This window comes from Rhododendron vialii, chromosome 3a (assembly GCF_030253575.1).
Source record: "Rhododendron vialii isolate Sample 1 chromosome 3a, ASM3025357v1".
NCBI lineage: Eukaryota > Viridiplantae > Streptophyta > Magnoliopsida > Ericales > Ericaceae > Rhododendron > Rhododendron vialii.
In genome coordinates, this window is record NC_080559.1 from 18,910,329 (window position 1) to 18,930,812 (window position 20,484).

The following is a 20,484-nucleotide window of genomic DNA, read 5'->3' on the forward strand; positions in this document are numbered from 1 at the left end:
GGGTACGAGTAACGCCCTCTTGCGTTTTACAGATTATGAATAAAATCACTTCTTTCGAATAACTGTTGTGGTATTTAAATACGAACTACGAGTTTGGTTCTCCTTATTCGTATTGGGGAGCAGGGTATACCTTTTGAGTATGTGAAACTTAAAAGTTTTATAAATTTTTAAGTACGTGGCACTTAACAAATACAAGTACGAAACACTTGTATAGAATCCCAAGTATGTGAAACCTGGGTATACATTTGAATGCAAGTATGAACACACTTGTATGTATTTTCTTAAAGTACGTGATACTTAGCAAGTATGAAAATACTTGTGTGTTTTCTTTTAACAAATACAAGTACGAAATACTTGTATGGACGTTCAAAGTACGAGATACTTATATGGTGTTTTAAGTACGTGATACTTGAGAACCTATATTGGCTTGACTTAAATGTAAGCCACATTTAGTTCAGTACGTGAAACTGAGACACAAGTATACTTGTAAAATTTTCAAGTATGAAACACTTGTAAGATTTTCAAAACATTAAGTACGTGAAACTTAAACACAAGTACGAAATACTTGTGTGATGTTCTAAATACGTGATACTTAAGGGATTTTGTGAAAGTACGTGATACTTAACAAGTATGAATACACTTGTAAAGTACTAAACTTAAAACAGTACGAGACACTGGGAAACAAATGTTTTTAAGTACGTGAAACTTAGACTCAATACAAAATAAGCATGTTTGTAGGATTTGCTTAAAGTACGAATACTTATGCACATAAACGATGCTTAAACAGTACGAAATACTTAGATTGAAATTGCATACGAACAGATGCAGCAAACATGGAAGCCGAGCAAAAAAAAGTTATGCCACGAAGGGCCAAATACCTGTTTTAAAATAAAGTATTGATAGTACTGCTACCACGCAGGGTAAAGAAGGCTATGGTCATGCAAGACCAGCCGGATGATTTATCTTAATCTAGGTTCTGAACCTCAGGAGGGACGGCAGCCTCAGCAACAGCAGCAGCAGTTTGTACCTCTGGGATAACTATCTCAGTGGTCATTTCCTGAACAGATGGTTGCACGTCATTTTGTGATTCAACTTGTATATCTTCATCAACATCTGCAAAATTGTCAATCTGTTGATCAACATCATCTGCTTGAGCTGCAACTTGGCGACTTGGTAGATCATTCTCAACCCATAGGGGAGAGTCCTCAGCAACTCCTGCCTTTGTAAGGCATGCCTCCCAGCAGGCAACCCAGATTTGATCTTGAATATCAGGCATCTGCTCGACGTAACTTGATGTTGTGGCGTCGAAACCCTTCTGATAACCATCTTCAAAGGATGCCTTTTTGGTGCTGTCCATCTCGGCCAAAACATGATGAAGGCTCTCCTCTGTGGTCTCAAGCTTGCCCTTTGTTTCAGACAAATCAGCTTTAGCTTTATCTCTCTCCCTCTCTAATCTCGTAACTGTTCGGATTAGCCTGGTGTTGTCATTTAAAAGCCTGATCCTCTCGGCTTCAGCTTCCTGGAATTTTTGGCCCAGTACGACCATTTTTTGGATAAACTATAGCAAATACCAGAACGTGAGTAACTTTTTTCTTAAAACTTATAAAGATGAAGCTTTAAAGAAGAGAAGTTTCTATTACCTTGATTCCACTGACGAGACCAGTGGACACAAGCCGATCAGGGGGAGACGAAGACTCTTTCTGTAAGTCAACAGGGAGTAACAATCCTTGGGCCAGAGCAAGTGCTGTTTCCGACGAACTAGCACTGTCCCCGACGTGAACGGGACGGTCTCCTCTAGTGAATAGAGGAGTCCATGTTTGAGGAAGTACTTGGGTAGTTGGTGAAACGGGGTGATGTGTTTCGGTATCTGCTTGAGACGCAGTACCAGTTGGGTCTTCTGATCTAGGCCGTTTGTCTCTGTGAGCATCACTGGCCTCTATGGTAGTCTCCACTTCACGAGATGAAGTGGAGCGGTTCAAACCTCCTCTGTTGCGACGGGGTGCAGGGGGGGCGTTCCCTGTGGAAGCTACCCGACCAGATCCCCGTCCCCGAGAAGAGACGGTGAGGAGGGAGCTGAGGTTTAAAGGCTGACGTGTCATGGTGCTTGAGTTAGGAGAAAATTGAGAATAACCTGAAGAGGATGATTGACTGGTGTCAAGATTCAATACTGGCTGTTCGGGTTGAAGAGGAATGACCTGTCTGGATCTTCGAACTCTAACTCGAGGTAATGGAACACCTTCGGAAATAGGGATTTCACCCAATTGACCAGCTACAGTTACTCCTGCGTTAGCTCTTGTGCTCCTAGGCTGAGGAGCAGTCGATGTAAAGGCAGCGCTGGTGCTAGGATGAGCGAGCCTCCTGTCGATGACACCTCTGTATGCAGGATCGTATCCCAGAAGTACGTCAGCGTCACGACCCCGACCAGCTGTTCGGGTACCAGGCACGCCTTTATATTTCAGAACTTTGTTAATGTCCTCTGTTCGGATGTTGCTTGGTGTACGTCTGGGACGATGATTAACGTTTTCAGCTGCAAAATTCGAATTGAAACCCTAGAAATGACCCACCAAATCTGAGAATGAGATCTCAGATAGAAACCTAAGAAGTAGAAGGGGAATGAGAGCAAGAATCTTACGAGAATATTGTGACGATTCCCTGGAATCCAATCGAGTTTGCAGGCGGCGGCAATGGCGGAAAGCTTTACGGAGAAAAACTGAAAGTTTGAATGTTTTGGATGAAAAACCAAAGAGAGCCCTTTCAGGGGTTTAAGGGTAAGAGACGGAGACGAAACGTCTCCTCTCACGCCGTTACAGGAAAAAGTAACGGAAAGCAGAAACCGTTCTGACGCCGTTTCATAGAACGTCAGTTCGAAGTTAATGCTAGGCATATGAAACGTGCCACGTGGAGTCGTTTACCCCGAAATGGTATAATGACATAGGCGCCAAAAGGCATCAATGAAGTATTGAAATTATGACTGCACGGGATCAAAAGAGTTTGGTCTTGATAGAATTCTGTTTCTAAGCGTCATATATTACCCCCGAACAGTGGTAAATACATGAAGCTGGGGAGCAATTGTAGGGAGGTATTCCCGAGCAGATACATTTAGTTGCCAAACACGTGATGTTTAGGAACACGTGGTAAATACGACCAGACTTATCGCCGAGCAGTTCGGTGAACAGTGATATGAGAAGTCATGGCTATAAATAGACTGTTCGGTTATGATACAGCCGAACAGATGATGTAAAGAACCTAGCACGTGATACGAGTGATCACGGGTTGAAAGCAATGCAATCAATATCCAAATAAATGGTACGTGGGACCATAGTTTGAAAATAGACAGGACAGTCATCATGTTAAACAAGTGTTCGGCAATATGGACCAGTGACATGAGAAGTCAATGGTCCAGAAAGGTTGTACGGGCTCAAGGACCAGTTACATATGAGGTAGTTGGTCCAAGCCGTCTGTTCGGCCATGAGACGGCCGAACAAAGGTAGAGCTCCAATCGAGAGTAGGAGCAGAGGGAATACTCTGGAAGATTCCAGAATAGTCATGTCTCATATAGGGATAAAGATCCCAAGAATATAGGATCTGAGAAAGATACCCAACGAGTATGGGATGTTCGGCTCTTAAAGGAAAAGAATCCTAAAAGGACTCTTTTCCATAAACTGATAAAGGAAACGAGACTCCTTGATATCCTGGGTTTCCTATACGAGTTAGGAATCCTATGGCAATAAGGATGCTTGGACAGCAAGCATCCATAAATCTATAAATATGAGGAAAACCTAGAGGTGAGAGGTACGCAATACTGCATTATTATTGCTTTCCTACTGATAATTAGGGCTGAGTTTTCTAGTACGTGATACTAACAAAAGCATCGGAGGGCCTTTGCCACGAGAGGCAAAGGTGCACTCACCCCCTGTCTATTTTGCAGATTAGGGTTCAGACGTCGAGCTAGGGTTCCGGTGAAGAGGCACGAATAAGCCGTTGCAATCCAGTTGATCCGAAGCGTCAATTGTTTTCATCCCCCTACATGCACGACGAGCTCTTGGGGGCAAAATTTGAGACGAGCCCTCGGGAGGCAAAAATTCGGGACGAGCCTTCGGGAGGCGAAGATTTAAGATGAGCCCTCGGGAGGCAAAAATTCGAGACGAGCCCTCGGGAGGCGAAAATTTGAGAATAGCCTACGGGAGGCGATGATTTGAGACGAGCCATCGGGAGGCGAAAATTCGAGACGAGCACTCAGGAGGCAAAAATTCGAGATGAGCCTCCGGGAGGCGAAAATTATAGTAAAATCCAGGGGTTATTACAACGAAAAATGCGAATACGGTGAATCCTTAGGGGACGAAAGATTCTACGAGTCCTGGAGGACAAAAATTAAAGAACCCTTTAAGCAAAGCATGACATTCTAGTGGATTTTTCTGTAAAACGGCTGGAATATTTGATTCCCAAGGGGATTTTGGTTGCTGGGTTAAACAATTTCCAAGAAAAATGATTTAATCATGTGGTGCCAAAATGTCGTGCGGTTTATAGGGATACCGTGCGGTATTTTAATTTCCCATGCAACTTTTCGATTTCCGAGAACAGTTGGCTGGTTTAATGGTGCCCATTAATACATGCGTGCCCTTTCGACGGCTTCAACGTCTTTATAAGGGTGGTGGTGCTTCATTCTATCACCACCAAGAAGAATCTCTCAAGTCTCTCTACATCCCTTCTACATCTCCTAAACAGGTTATTCTCGAGGCTCAAGCATGGCGGACAGCGATTTAGCAGCATGGTTAGTTTCCCTCGAGGCCAAGGTGGCCTTTTAATGCGAGGAGATCGAGGAACTCAACCGACAGATCACGAGCTTATCATTACCATCCGTACCCTCCGTCGTGCGGTGTCGAATTTGCAAGACTTTGCTTTCGACCAACTTGATGACAAAAATGATCATGAGTTCGCACCGGGGCACGAGTCGGAGGAGATTGTGGAGGACTCGGAAGGAAATCCGAATGGTTCAGACGACCGTTCGGATGGAGCGAATGACGCATCCGGCGAGGGAAGTGATTGAAGACGGGGAAGAACGAAGAACGAGGAAATGGGCAGTAGGATTTCTTCTATTGTTTTTTTTTTTTGAATAAATGTAATGGAAAATCCCGAGGGTCACCCTGGGTTTTATGAAATGAAAAGTCCCCTTATCCTACCTATTCGTCTGTTTGTCTTCTTTTTATGAATGCGAACAAATCCAAACAACACAGCCCCGAATATCAAGAACTGTTCTCAGAATCTGAATTGTTGAAATAACCCAGAACGCCGTGCGTAGCTTACGGAGGGGCGCACGGCATGACAGTTCAAAGAATTCTGCATGTTCGATCATTATGCCACTCGCCTTAACCAAAACGCCGTGTGGCCTTATGAGCTGTGAACTCGGTCCAGTTTTAATTCTAGACGAACCGGTTCTGAGGAATATATGGGTGAGGCATATACAATACGCCTCACTTCATTCAAAATTTCCCACACTCTTTCGTCTCTCCCTCTCTCAGCTGTCTCTCTCTCTTTTGACTCTCTCTCTCTCTCTCTCTCGACTCTCTCCCTCTCCTGATCATCTCTCTTCCTTTCTCTTCTCGCTTTCTCTCAGCTCTCTCTCCGCCCTCTCTTTCTCGGTTCTCTCTCTCATATTGCAGTCATGGACGGTAGGGAGGTACCCGGTGGTGATCAACCACCAAGGGTCGAGGTTACACTGGCCTCGGTCCCTCCGGAGGGGGATACGGTGATCAGGGATGTCTCGAAAACCATGGGGGTCTCGATTTCTGCAGCCATGGCCGAGGGGGCCACGGCCTCGGTTGCCGTGGTGGTCGGTAACGGTGGTGATGGTGGTAATGAAGGGTTGGCCGAATATGGTCAAGGTGTGGAGAGTTTGGGTGCAATGGCGCCAATGGGCGAGGGCATGGCCGCGGGCCAGTCGGGGGCCGTCAGTGGTTCGGAGGAAAGGGCCACGGAAGCCGAAGGTGGTGGCGGTTTGGACAGAGCAGAAGAGGAGATGGAGGCCTCTCCTGTGAGAGAACCACGGGCCGATTTGGGGAAGGCCCCCATCGTTGAGGAAGAGTCGGTAAAGGAGCAAGAGAAACTGATCATGTTCGTAGGCAGTGGCGCGGGGGCAGGGTCGTCGCGGCCCATAGATGTTGGGGACTTTTTGGAGACAGCGTCCCTTGCAGACTTGGTGGAGATATTGCGAGGAGTTCCTGGGTTGGCTGAGGTTTTGCTCGAGTCCTGCGAAAGGGAATTACGGGCCGAGCTCAAGACTGGGGCGGCCGAGGGGCCACAGGTTGAGGAGGAGGAGGTTTTGGTTCCATGGAGGACCATGGTGGGCAAGGTGACCGCAGTCTTTGGGCGGGACCGGCCTTTTATCGAGGAGTCTTACGTGCCACTTCGGCACGTGGTGGTGCCTTCGCTGCTAGACGCCTATAGGCCTGAGAGGACTGCTTACGATGAGGCTTTAGTCCTGAGGGACCCACAGCAGCACTCGTCCTTGTGCTGAGACGAGGTTCGCTTTAACATTCATATCTCAATACAATGTACTATGCTTTTCAATTTCATGCTTTCGAATATCACGCCCATTTACTGCATCATTCCTCTTGTTGTAACAGGAGATAAGGATCTCGTGCTACGGCGGTGCCGGCGATGTGCCCCAGTTTTGGGAGAGACTCTTGGAGGCCTCGAGGGAGATGGTGAGGGAGGCAGGCTTCGGGGAGTTTGTCAGTGTGCTGATGAGGGCGAGTAATGATTGCCAGGTAGGGAGGGCACTTGTCGAAAGGTGGTGGGACACAACAAACTCATTCCACTTCTCTTTCGGTGAGATGACTGTGATGCCATTGGACTTTGTGGCGATCACTGGTTTAAGGGTCGGAGGTGACCCTATCCCTTACGACGTTGTGGTGGGGAGAGACCCCGAGCTTCAGAGGCGTCTCCTGGGGTATAGGCTGAGGGCAGAGAAGGGAGACCCGCCATACTCCCAGCTTTTAGACTTTTGGACTGAGCCTCCGGTGGGTAGGGTTCAAGAGGAGCAGATGGCCTGGTGCTTTCTGTTGTACATGCTCAGTGCGTCTCTGTTTCCCAACAGACGCAACCGAGTACACTTGTCGTTCCTGCCGGCCCTAAGGAATATTGGGGAGATTGCTCGTTTTGATTGGGGCGGGGCGGCTTTGGAGGCGTGCTATGCCTTCATGGGGTCTCTTTCCCGAGGAGCGGGGAAGAGCCTCGACGGCTATTGGAGAGTCTGGGAGGTATATCTTGAAACTTTGCTTTTCCTTTTAGTTAGCCTTTCATCATCCTTTGTATGCCTTGTGCTAACTCTTAGATATGTACCCTCCCACGACGTCGTGCCTCAATGACATGATACTTCCACGAGCCCTTCGTTGGTCGAAGGAATATCGTGGGGTGAAGAAAGGGAAAGGCGACTTGAACGCCTACCGGCTGTACCTGGACGAGCTACGTCCTGACCGGGTATCCATGCGTCCTTTGATTTCCTAATTCATGTTCTCAACACATTTCAATCGGATCGATTTCCTAATGCATGCTTCTAATTGTAGGTATACTGGTGTATCTGTGATCGCTTTGAGGTTCCATATGTGGCCCACAGCCGGGAGGTAACGAGAGGGAGGGTGCTTTTAGAGTCCCCTTATGGCTGACAGTGGTACCTGGGTGACCGGGTATCACGGTCGCTAAGGCTGGACACTTTCTTAGTCCTTGGATCGCTTCCTTCTCTTGTGCTGACGACGAGTGAGTATACGCTGGAGGAGGTTGAGCGGTTCATGCAACCGAACCCTCAGCTAGAGCCATTGTTCCAGGATGGTGCTGACTATGCAGAGTACCAAGCTCAGTACTTGATGCAGGGCTTTGGGATTCATGCTGCTTGGGAGACGCAACGGCAGGCGCGAGGTGGTAGGAGAGGAAGAGGGGGAAGAAGAGGAGATTGAGCAAGAGGTGGTAGAGGCTGTGGTGACGGCGCGGGTCAGAGCAGGGCTAGGTTGCCTGCGCTCTCCTGGACGGTGGACATGGTGACCGCTCAGGGAGTCCCTTGCCTGGTGGAAGTGCAATGTCCTACAGTCGAGCCTCTAGAGTTCCTTGCTCAGGTATGACATGCTTTCATTTGTGAATGTACTATTGTTGCTTCCCATTCTAATTATCCTTTTTATTACGCAGGTGACTCCGGAGTACGCTAAGAGATGGCGGCGGCCATGATGGGCCTGGAGGAACTTATGCGGCAATATGCCATGGGCCACTCCCCATCGATACTGACTCGCACTGGAGGGACGATGGTAAGCCCGTAAAACTTAGTTGTTTACCATTACCCTTACTCATGATTATGATGCGAATGCTGGATGTCGTGCTTTTGCAGGCTAGAGGAGAGGCTGCTCGAGGACTACGTAGGAAGTCTGTTCGTATGCCTATGCAACAGGCTTTTTCTGCTGGCTCTCGGGAGGAGTGTCCGTCAAAGAGACAGCGACACTCTGGCGGCACCGAAGAGGAGCCTATTGCCGTTTCAGACGAGACCGAGGAGCCTACAGACATTGATCTGGAGGATACCTTTGGTAGCACTGTGCCCAGGGTGACTCGTACTCAAGAAGTCGTCAGCTCCGAGGCGGAGGAGGAAGTTTCTGAGGAGGACGAAGAGGAGGGTGAGGACAGAGACGAGGATGAGGACTGAGTTTCCTCTTTTGCTTTTTGTCTTTTGATGGAGCCTACTTGCTTCCTTTTGTAGGGTGCCTGTTTACCCTTGGTAGATAGGATTTTGAGCATCAAGCCTTATTCTGCTATGTACTTCGACTGATGAATGCCCAGGATTTTATGCATAGAAATCGTTCTTTCAATGTCTTTGTTATTCAATTTCGTTTATTACTGCTGTTCAACGGGAATGGGATAACTAAGACACTCACCAAAATGTATAACTAGCCATGGATCATAAAAATGAGTCCAATGCGTGGTTTGCAATGATTAATATATTGACATAGAAGTAGAAACCGAAGAAGTAATTAATTGAACGAACTTGGAAAAATTGATGCTTTACCCAAGAATTTACATAAATGCCCTTGCCACGGGTTTGAATACGACTATGACAGACTTCGAAATTTGATATGTAACCTAAAAGTTTGACCTTATGCTTGGAATATGCTAGAAAACTAGAAAAAAAATTGACTTTGGAAGGTGACAACTTCAAATTTTGACTTGGGACCCGAACCGAAACTTGATCCAAGTTACTTTTGACCAACCTGACTTGTGAGACTCGAGGGAACAACTTGAAACGATCCGAGAGGTGATTTGACATTTCGACATGGCTTAAGAATGGGATTTTATTGACTTTTTGTACTTTGACCTCGAACTTTAAGAGTTGACTCAAAACGAAACATCCCTGAAGTCCTAAATACTTGTTGGAGTGTGTTCTGGTGGTTGTTGGTGCCCCGAGATACCTCAAAACCATTCCATGCTCCTGCTGTCAAAAGCTGCAGAAATGCAGATGTAGTATGCCGCGCGGGTCTTTAAAACGCCGTGCGTTGTGTCATAAGATTCCGTGGTATATCAGTGAGATACTGTGCTGATCTTCTAGTTTGGATGTGCCACGCGTGGCTCCATTATGTCGTGCGTGGTTGTCTTTCTGACAGTCTGCATTTTTTTTGTTTCCCAAGACAGATTGCACGATGGTTGAAGTTTGACCTATGTAATGGCATTTCTGAGCTAGTGCATGTCTACATTGTGCTTCCATGCTATGACCAAGCCTTTTCCCATGCAAGACTTATGGAAAATTTGCACTTTTGAAACCCAAGGCCCATTGAAAGTTGAAGTTGCTTCCTCCATCCTTCCTATAAATTTAGGCTTTCCACTTCAAATTCTTTCTATCCCACTCAACTCTCATTCTTCTAAAGCTCACTCTTCCTCCCAATGGCCCTTTCGCTCACCGGTTCGCTCCGCCCATGGCTGGTTTCAATGGAAGGAGTCGATTGGCTCAACTTCCGGGCTCATGGCCTCTACTCCATGAGGTACCTTCGCAACATCCGTCTTCACCCCGAGCTCTTGAGGGCAGCTACGAGTCTTTGGGATCCCGAGGTTCATGTGTTCCGTTTTGGTGAGCAAGAACTTTGTCCCACCGTGGAGGAGTTCCGTGCATATCTCGGTGGCTACGGCTCGGGGGAGGTCATTATCCCTCCTGTTCATGAGAGCATCCACAAGGTTTTATCCGTAGTCATTGGATTGAGTACCGGTGCTGCCCGCTACTTAGTTAGCGATGGTCGCCTCAACGTGATGTGACTTATTGAGATGTTTTCTCCCCCCGGTGATCTTGCGGACATAACTTATCAAACTCGGCACATGACTGCCCTCTGCATGTGCCTGCTTACGGCCTACCTTTTGGTACCCTCCACTGGTCATGCTAGCTCAGCTCTGGTCAGTATTGCCATTCAAATCGAGGCTCGAAAGGACGTAATTCCGATGGTTTTGGCTGAGACATTGATAGGTTTGGATAAAGTTCATTCTAGAGAGACTGAGACTTTCGGGGGTCGCCCTCTCCTCCTATAGGTTGGCTTCCCACTCAGCTCTCTTTTTTCGAGTCTTTCTCACGTTCTCATTTTACCTCACGCTCGGTTCGGCTTCCTATGGTTTCTTACTTGTTTTTCTCTCTTTTGTAGATCTAGCTTTGTGATAAGGTAAATATGCTGACTATTCCTCTTGGCAGTTGGGCATATGAGGCTAGGTTGTTGTCCTTCCGATGTTTTGAGTTCGCGAACAGGCGAGTTTCTGAGTGGGTCAACTTCTTTAGGCGTCTGTGAGTTGAGACCGTTTCGTGGAGGCGTTCGTGGCTAGATCTCCCTCCTATGACTGTGCACTTCATGGGCCCCCAGTGGGTCCTCCTTGCTGGTTTGGAGGCCTTTACTTTTTATATCCCATACCAGATTCAGCGCCAGCTCGGCCTTAGACGGGAGGTCCCTACAGAGGTTATGATCGATGTTGTTCTGCCCTTGTTTCGCCATTCCGTTCTTTGCAACTATCAGCGGTTCTGGAGAACTCGTAAAGTGGCTGATGCACACCCTTATCTGTCTGTGATAGTTCGCGGGAGCTACTGGAAGTGGCTTAGGAAAGATATTGCCGCAAGGGCTGGAGCTCAGGGAAACTGACTCAATCCTACTACCCTGACCATGGAATAAATTGTGGACCTTATCTTCATTATGTTGTGCTTTTTGTTCTTGAAAATCATGCTCAGCTTATGTATTAGAAATAGTTATTGTAATAAAATGAGTCGTGGAGGGCTTCCCTCTTTTTAATTCAGTGCTTTTGAATTCTCGCAACATGGATTTTTATTTTGATTGATCGTGACCGGGCCTCAGAGTAAGGTTATCTACGTATCCTTAGGGTTCGCTCTGGTTTTAACACACTCCTTTTGTGCTCTAAATTTTGCCTAGTACCGCCCTTTCGAGTTTTCGGTCTAGCGAGCTCATTTATTGCATGCCTTAATTTTTTGCCTAGGATGCCCTTGTGGGTTTTCATCCTAGCAGGTTTTTGCACTAACTTTTTCCTGGGTCTGCCCGCCCTTGCGGTTTTCAGCCCAGCAAGCCTCTCTCAGGGATAATAGCGCTTGAGTTGATCTAGATTGACCAAAGTTGAAAATTCGTTTCCGTCCAAGTCAATAAGCTGCGTAGCTCCTCCGGATAGGATGGTCTTGATAATGTATGGCCCAGACCACTTTGGTCAGAACTTTCCACGCGGATCGTAAACTGGTGCCCAGATTTCCTTTAAAACCATATCACCTTCTGCTAAGTCCCTTGGCTTTACTTTCTTGTTGAACGCATGAGCAATCCTTCTCTGATACCCTTGAATATGATAGAGAGCCCTCAACTGACGTTCGTCAAGCAACATGAGCTCTTCGAATCGATTGCTTAACCATTCTGCCTCTTGGACCTCACACTTAACCATAGTTCGAAGAGATGGAACTTCCAACTCAATGGAAAGTACAGCCTCCATACCATAGACCAAAGAGTAAGGGGTTACCCCTGTTGGTGTACATACGGACGTGCGATATCCCCATAAAGCTAATGGCAACTGCTCATGCCAAACTCTTGCGAATTGAATGGTCTTTTCCAGGATGGCCTTGATTGTTTTATTAGCCGCTTCTACGGCTCCGTTGGTCTGCGCCCGATAGGTGGTTGACTTGTGTACTTGAATCTGGAACTCATCCAAAACTTCCCTGGCTCTTCTCTTGAAATGAACCCCATTGTCAGATACGAACGCCTGAGAGACTCCGTATCGGTAGATGATGTTTTGCTTGATAAAGTGCGCAACTTGAACTGCGGTCAGTGTGGCGCAAGAAGCAGCTTCTACCCATTTCATGAAGTAATCAACGGCCACCAAGATGAATTTGTGACTATTAGATGCTGTTGGTACAATCCTTCCAATGACATCGATTCCCCATACTGAAAAAGGCCATGGTGAGGTCATTTGATGTAGTTCAGATGGCGGGACATGCGTGAGGTTGGCATGAATTTGGCACTTGTGGCAACGCCTCACATATTCCACACATTCTGTCTCCATGGTAGACTAGAAATATCCCTGCCTGAGGATCTTCTTGGCAAGCATTATGCCATTCATGTGAGGGCCGCACACGCCTTCATGAATCTCCTCCATTACCCTTCTTGCTTCTATGCCATGGATGCATAACTTGTGCATGCCGCAAGGTGACCTTCGATATAGATTTCCTACGCAGATAATGTATTGAGCTGCCATCCTCTAGAGGGCAATTTTGTCATTCTTGCTTGCTTCAATGGGGTATTCTCCTCTTTCCACAAATCTCCAAATGTCATAATACCAAGGGTGACCATCATCGGGCTCATCCACAACCATGACATGCTGGTATACCAGTGTCTCCCTTTGTTCGATTACAATTGGCCTTAGCTTCACACCGAGAGGGATTTCGACCATGGATGCCAAAGTTGCCAAGGCATCTGCAAATCGATTTTCGAGCCTCAGTACATGAGTGAAAGTCACCTTGTCGAAATGGGGGATGAGATCCTCTAGATCTTGATGGTGTGGCTTTAGCTTTTCTTCGTTGACTTTCCAATCGCCATTGGCCTGTGACACTACCAGGTTGGAATCTCCCACCACTTCCAATTTCTCTATACCAATTTCGATTGCTGCTTCCATACCTACAATGCAAGCCTCATATTCTGCTTGATTGTTGGTGACCTCAAAATTTAGCTTGAAGGCGAGCGGGATGTGAGACCTGTCGGGTGCTATTAACAACACACCAATTCCAAACCCTTTCTGATTCGCAGCGCCATTGAAGTATAACTTCCAAACATCCTCAGCTAGAGTCATTATGTCTTCATCGGGAAATTGAAACTCGGCATCTCCGCTTCTTCGACTGGGCAGTCGGCCTGGAATTCAGCAACAGCTCTTCCTTTTACGGATTTCCTAGTGACATACCTTAAATTCGAATTCCGCTAGCATTAGTAACCACCGTGCCATCCTCCCAGTGAGAGCTGGTTTCTCAAACAAGTACTTGAGAGGATCCATTCGAGAAATCAGCCTCACTGGGTAGGCTAGCATGTAATGTCTTAACTTTTTAGAAGCCCAGACGAGTGCCCAGTACGTTTTTTCCAACGGAGTATAACGCTCTTCACATCCCACCATCTTTTTACTCAGATAGTAGACAGCCCTTTCAACCCCATCGTCTCCTTCTTGCGCCAGCATACACCCCATAGATGATGGAGTGACTGACAGGTATAGGATCAAAGGTTTTCCCGGCATGGGGGGTGTCAACACTAGCGAACTTCGTAAATAAGCTTGGATTGCTTCACAAGCTTTTTGGCACTTATCGTCCCATTTGAATGGCACACTCTTCTTGAGCAGGCGAAAGATCGGTTCACAAGTTGAAGTTAGTTTGACAATGAACCGACTGATAAACTTTACCTTGCCGAGAAAACTCCACACATCCTTTTCGGAGCGTGGTGGTTCAATCTCCAGAATTGCTTTGACTTTTGACGAGTCAACCTCGATACCCCGAGTGGTAATCATGAATCCGAGCATTTTTCTGGCTGTGACTCCAAACGTGCATTTAGCTGGGTTAAGCGCATCCTGCACTTTCTGATTCTTTCAAAGAACTTTTTGAGCGCAGGTAGGTGCCCTTCTCGTTCCTTGACCTTAATAATCATGTCATCAACGTAGACCTCCACTTCCTTGTGGATCATGTCATGCAACAAGGTCATGGCGGCTCACTGCTAGGTGGATCCAGCATTCTTTAGTCCAAAAGGCATTACCCGATAGCAGTAGGTTCCCCATTCAGTGACAAACGTGGTTTTCTCCCGATCTTCTGGGGCCATTAGGATCTGGTTGTACCCCGAAAAGCCATCCATGAAGGAAAGCAAGGCATGTCCAGCAGTGTTGTCAACCAGTACATCAATGTGTGGTAATGGGAAGTCATCTTTCGAGCTTGCTTTGTTGAGGTCCCTGAAATCAACACAGACCCTAATCCTACCATCCCTTTTAGGGACGGGTACAATGTTTGCGACCCATTGAGGGTATTCAGTTACCATTAGAAACCTTGCGTTGATCTGTTTAGTGACTTCTTCCTTTATCTTAAGCACCCAATCAGGTCTCATACGTCTCAGTTTCTGCTTTACGGGTTTTGCATCAGGGTAAAGGGGAATCTGATGCCCCACAATTTCGGGATCGATTCCGGGCATGTCCGCATGTGACCACACGAAAACATCTTCGAATTCTTTCAACAAACTTGTGAGAGCTTGACACTATTCAGCAGACAACACGGAACCAATCTGAACCATTCGAGAATCCCCTCTGTCCCTCAAATTTATTGAAACAATTTCTTCTTTTATAGGCTGAGATGCCTTTCCTCTTCCCTTTCGATTAGGGATCGGATTTCTTTGGGGACATCCCCATCGAAATCAATCTCTTCATCATCAGGGTCGACACAATTTATTCTAAAGTCAGGGAAGTAAGCGAAATCAGATTCATTTATTTCATCGCTAGCGAAAGCCTCTGGGGCACCATACACACAGGTAGACTCAAATTCAAAGTACAGACCATGAGGAGTGGGGCCAAGAGGCACCAACTCCGACTCAACAGACTCGGAAGACTCAGAAGACTCGGACTCAGATTTGGACTCAGCGTCAGACCCTTAGCATGTCACACTTGGTATGAAAGTCCAATTCTTGTAATCTCTTGCGGCATCCATGATGAGCAAAGTTGGGTCTTCGGGGACCTCCTATCCCAACATCAACACTTCAGCTTCCACGACTGTACACATTGGCTCGTCCTCCTTGAACAGGACCGCTAGACTCCTCATGTTGAAGACCTCAATCCAATCAGTTGGCTTCCCTGGTACCTTTTCAGCCTTAAATTCTTCCTCATTTTCTGGCCAAACATCGTTGGCAAATATCTCAAATCCTGGCAGTAGAGTATTAGTTTCCTTATCCCAAAATGGTTCTAGTTGACCTTGGTAGACCTGCTTTGTTTTCTCTTTAACAAAATAGTCTTCTAGTCTATCTCCCTTGTTTGTCTTACTGCCATTTGAGGGTGAATAACCAAGGCCGGTAGTGCGAATGAGGGTTTCGCGGGCCTCAAACTTCGCAGGCCCTTGGAGGTTCTTTCCCAGTCCTAGACTTGGCATGTAGGACATTTTCTTCATTATCTTTATGGCTACATTACTAATGACAAAGTCGTCATCAATTCTGACCGAGAAGACAACATTGGAAGTATCCAACGAGAAACCTTCCAAAGCAATGTCTTCTTCCCCATGCTGGATTTCCAAAAGTGGGGCATTGTCTTCAGTAGGTGCGCGGATCCCAGAGTCTCTGTGAATGGTGAGCATTCCGGTCTCAAGTCCTAAACGGATTTTCTGGTGAAGAGTGGAGGGAACATCCATAATGTCTGGTTGATGCAGCTAGGGCCTTCCTATCAATAAGTTGAAAGAAGCGAGGATACTTACCACATGAAATTGCACCTTAGTTTGATAGGATCCAAAAGTCATAGGGAGCATGAGGGTTCCAACCACATCGCGACGAGTGTTGTCATATGCTTGGACCTTGACTTCTGATGGAGAGAAGTCCTTCTTTTTGTACCCTAAGCAGTAAGCAACGCGGAATGGGCAAACGTTGATGGCTAACCCATTGTCAATTAAAATCACGGGGACCCATTTGCCATGGCATTTCAGAGTGAGATGGAGTGGCTTATTGTGATCTGTCCCTTTAGAAGGCAGATCTCGGTCGGTAAAGGTTATAGCATGCTTGATGGGTATGGTTTTAATGAGTGCCACAAGCTCATCTGGGGTTATACCGGAGGAAACTTTCAGGTGGGAGAGGGCTTGGATGAGTCCTTCTCGATGTCGAGTGGAATGAACAAGCACATCCCAAACAGACATTTTAGCTTGAGTCTGTTCGAGTTGTTGCGTGACCATCCCTTCAGGGTTTTTCTCAGGACGGGATGGTTCTTTGACTGGTGGGGCAAAAGGTTGGAAAGTGTTTTTGGTCGAGGTCGTGATAGGGTTTGAAGGCTCTTTAGCTGGTGGAGCTGCGGGGTTAGAGGATTCTCCAATTTGGAGGTTAGGAGGTTGATAGACACGGCCACTCCTAGTCAAGTGATTGATCTGGCGGCACTTTGATTCTTCACTCTATAAGTCGATCGGGGCCTTGCGCTTGGTTCCGATGGAGGTATCTTGAAAGTTGGATGCTAAATCGGCGATAACCAAAATCTTCCCAAAGATCTTTTGGTTTCCATTGTTCAGCTTCCATTATTGCCCTGTTCACATTCCATTCCTCATTTCCCACTTTTATGTTGATAACTCCGGAGCTGGCCCATGGTTTGGCTCCTAGTTCGTCTTCCCATAAGTTCATCATGGCGACATCGACGTCTTTCGGGAAGGTGACCGAGGGTTCTGATTCCGCTTCTTCCACGATGTAATCCATGGGGTTAACCTCACTACTAGCCACCTCCTCCTCAGGTTCTGGAGGTTCATTGTAAAAGCTTGGGTAAACGGGGACAGGCTCCAGCCAACCATAGGCTGGCATCTCAGGTTGGTAGTCCTTAGCGAACATTGCGGGTAGAGAAAACATGTCCAGCGGGTCATCCTTGTTTAAAAGTTGATACTCACTCTGGGTTGGATCCCATTCCCACTCTGGAATTTCTTGGGGATCTGGTAGTCGTCGTTTTGCCCTTCGAACATCATGTATAGAGAAACCCATCAAGGGGGTCAGCATAAACATTCTGCCAATCAACTTCCCATGCAGGCCCGAATGGTGGTTTAGCATCCCTTTGGAAGCTGGCTGCTTCGAATTCCTCCCTATCAGAAATGAGATCTCCCCATGTGTTTTCCCATTCCCCCAGGAAGCAAAGAGCAATTTCTTCAGGAATTTTCACAGCCGGCTTAGGTTCGGTATCGGGGGTAATGAAAAGGGTTGGGTTAAAATATTGGGTGGTTTTATCCGGGGCTCAGGTGATTTGGTTAATACGGAAAGTGGTATTATGTTGTGGTAAGGGGTTGGAGATGGTATTTGGTTTATCTGGAGGAGGGGTTTCAATCACATTATTGTCGATGAGGTTTTAGATCTCATGACGAAGGCGAATGCAGTTGTTAGTGGTATGGCCAGGCATCTGATGAAATTCACAATAAACATTGTGGTTTAGGTTTGGTGGAATAGTTTGTGGTGGCAGGAGAGGTTTCAGTACCCCCAGCTTCTGCGAGTTTCTTGAGTAGTAGATCTGGGGGTGCTGAATTGGGTAAAGGCTCGATTCTGGGATTTTGGTTTTTCGGAGATCTGGTTAACTTTTACGGGCTTGGCTAAAGAAGTTCCGGCCTGATTGGTATTCCCGAAGAGGACATTGCTGTTACCAGAGTACGCTCTTTTGGACTTCGATCCCGTTTCCTTCTTTTCCAAAGTACCATCCCGTAAGGCTTCTTCCACAGCCAATCCAGAGTCATAAAAAGTCTCAAAATTTGGCGCAGCCTGGGAAAGAACCATGTATGGGGCAAAGGAACTTGGCAGGTTCTTTGTTATGATTCGTATCTGTTCCTTAAGATTCTGTTTGTTTTGCATTTGGGCGGCCTTGGCTCTCCAGCATTTCACAAAATCGGCAAAGCTCTCTTTCTCGCCCATCTTAGTACTCTCCAGCTCTCTCGTGGTCATTTTTAGATCAACATTGAAATTATATTGAGCTATGAAGGCCGTCCCAATGTCTTCCCAAGTCCTTTTCTTAGATGGCTCGAGGGTGAGGGACCATTGCAAGGCTGGACCGGACAGAGACTCATGGAATAGCTGTGCCATGGCTTCCTTTTCAATCCCTCGCATGGTAAGGGATCCCACATACCCCTAAAGGTGCGCCTTTGGATCACCTGTGCCGTCGAATTTTGCAAAGTCTACACCTTTGAACTTTTCTGGCAATTTGGCGCTCGGGGAATAAGCATAGTTTGTTCATGTCGACCTCTCCTTTCCCAAGTCGCCTGGTTTCTTGAACGGACTCCTCTAGCTTGCTGATCTTGGCAACAAGAGCGGCCATCTTAGGATCCATAGCTGGCGTTTCTTCTTTCGGCTGCTTGGGTTGTGGTGGAGGTTTGGTTTGAAGCTTATCACTAATTTCTTGCATGGCCTCCATCACCATGATTATGTCGTTCTTCATGGACACGATGGAAGCCTTCAACTGTGCATCGACATTGGCAATGGACTGTTTAAACTAAGTATCTAAGGCGGCCATGTTTTGCCTAAGCTCCTCTACCCCATCTCCTTGGTCAGCCATTGGTAAGGGGTTTTCAAGTGGAATTTCTGCTAACGGTTCTTGTGGCGTTTCTGTTGATAGTTGTTCATCCTGTACTACCTGAACCTCAAACAACTGAGTGCCTTCCAGGGTGTCTTTGCGACCAGTCTTTGGAGGGGGCGAAACCAATTGGGTGCAGTTTGTTCTCGTAGGCGACCAATGTTTCAGAACTGGCACCAAAGCAAGAGGGAAAACTCATGACTCATCACGGATACTTAGCCTACCCTTCCTTGTGCCCTCTAGAAACTAGGCCTAAGACCTATTGTGATCCAGACCTCACTTAAGGTGTTTGCACAGAAGATTTCTGACAATCCGGGTAGGTGTTGTCAGGCAGGTTAAATTCTGAATGTTTCAAAACCAGAGCCAATCTCCTTACCTTGACGATCCGAGGCAGAGCAATATGATTGTCAGAATCTAAATACGCACACACTCAAGGTTAGTCGTGGACCAGGGGAGCCGTTCGAGCATGGCAAACACCAGAGGTATCTCAAACTCCATGGATTTAAAGTCTCCTAGACTGATCGAATCCTAAGGGAGCCCTACCTTCTAGCCTGCAGAATGCAATGATGCATGAATGATATGTATGTACAGAAATGAAAAGCACATAAACAGGATATATCACATAAGTCCTAACCATGGGTTCCTATCTTAGTTGGAAAGGTTCCATGGTTATGTACAAGTGCAGAAGGCTGGTTTTGTTCTCAAAAGGGTTCCCCGGACTAGATCCAAGATGTACTCCCCATGTCAAGTGTATTGCAAGACAATGGTCGAACAACACGATGGCTCATCATCGTCGAGGGTTGCAAGGCATTCTAGGAGAGCTTGTCACCGGCGAACCGGACAAGATTGCCAAAATACACTGGCGAGGCTTGTGCAGTGCAGAGTGTACTAGACAAAAGAATTTCATTTTCCAAAAGATACCGAAAGCTCCCCTTTGAAAGCGTCTTTCAAGCTTGGCTCACTCTCATTAATCAATTCCTCGGAGAGAACTACATAAGCGAACAATAGTAAAAGTCCTAGTTCGGATTGGTCAGATGTGAGCTCCTGTTACGTTACCATTCTGTTCTTCAGCAGCATGGAGCATACTGTTTTGACAGACTTTTGAAAGATTGTTCATTCATGTATTAATTTCCAAGTTTTGATTAATAATGTCCCTAGCAGAGTCGCCACTGTGGGCTCCCTGACCGGCGCGCGCTCGAGAGTCGCCACTTGGATTTTTGAGATGGATGATCCGAGAAACCGAGAACTCGTTTGAAAAGGCTTTTGATCTAGCAAAAAACGTCGAGACTTTGAGTTCGGGAGCCACGTTACGAATGGGGAAGGTTTTGTTGAAAAAGCACCTCACTTGCTCGGTAAAACCGGTCTCTACTAGACATTTTCAAAGGGAAAAAATTTCATACATCTTTTGGAAAATTGAACTCTTTAATAAACAAATAAGCGGGGAAGGGACATGGGAAAATATATCACGTTGGCGTGCACGTGGTGCCATCTGTACATGGGTGATAAGAGTATGATATCATGAAGTGAAGGTAACTAAACAACAGACTGCCCAGATCAAAACCATTATCACACGGCTTATCACAAAACTGCGCACGGTCTTGTGATATGCCGTGCGGTTTACCTATTATGTTGTCAGACTGTTATCAATACTCAAAGCAGTGCTCGGTGTTCTAGATATCCCGTGCGTAACTCCTTAGAGAC

The 20,484-nt window shown here is 46.6% G+C and overlaps 2 protein-coding genes across 2 annotated transcripts; both read right to left on the reverse strand.

Annotated features, from left to right (window-relative positions):
- Window positions 1-12,747: 12,747 nt before the first annotated feature.
- On the reverse strand, window positions 12,748-13,335 carry LOC131321188 (uncharacterized). Its single transcript, XM_058352192.1, has one exon. It carries the CDS (start codon window positions 13,333-13,335, stop codon window positions 12,748-12,750), a length of 588 nt encoding a protein of 195 aa, XP_058208175.1.
- A 902-nt stretch (window positions 13,336-14,237) lies between these two features.
- On the reverse strand, window positions 14,238-16,432 carry LOC131321189 (uncharacterized). The gene is made up of 4 exons (XM_058352193.1): window positions 15,965-16,432; window positions 15,280-15,874; window positions 14,909-15,153; window positions 14,238-14,765 (listed from the first exon to the last, which is right to left on the reverse strand). Exons 1-4 carry the CDS (start codon window positions 16,430-16,432, stop codon window positions 14,238-14,240), a joined length of 1,836 nt encoding a protein of 611 aa, XP_058208176.1.
- Between the last annotated feature and the right edge of the window lie 4,052 nt (window positions 16,433-20,484).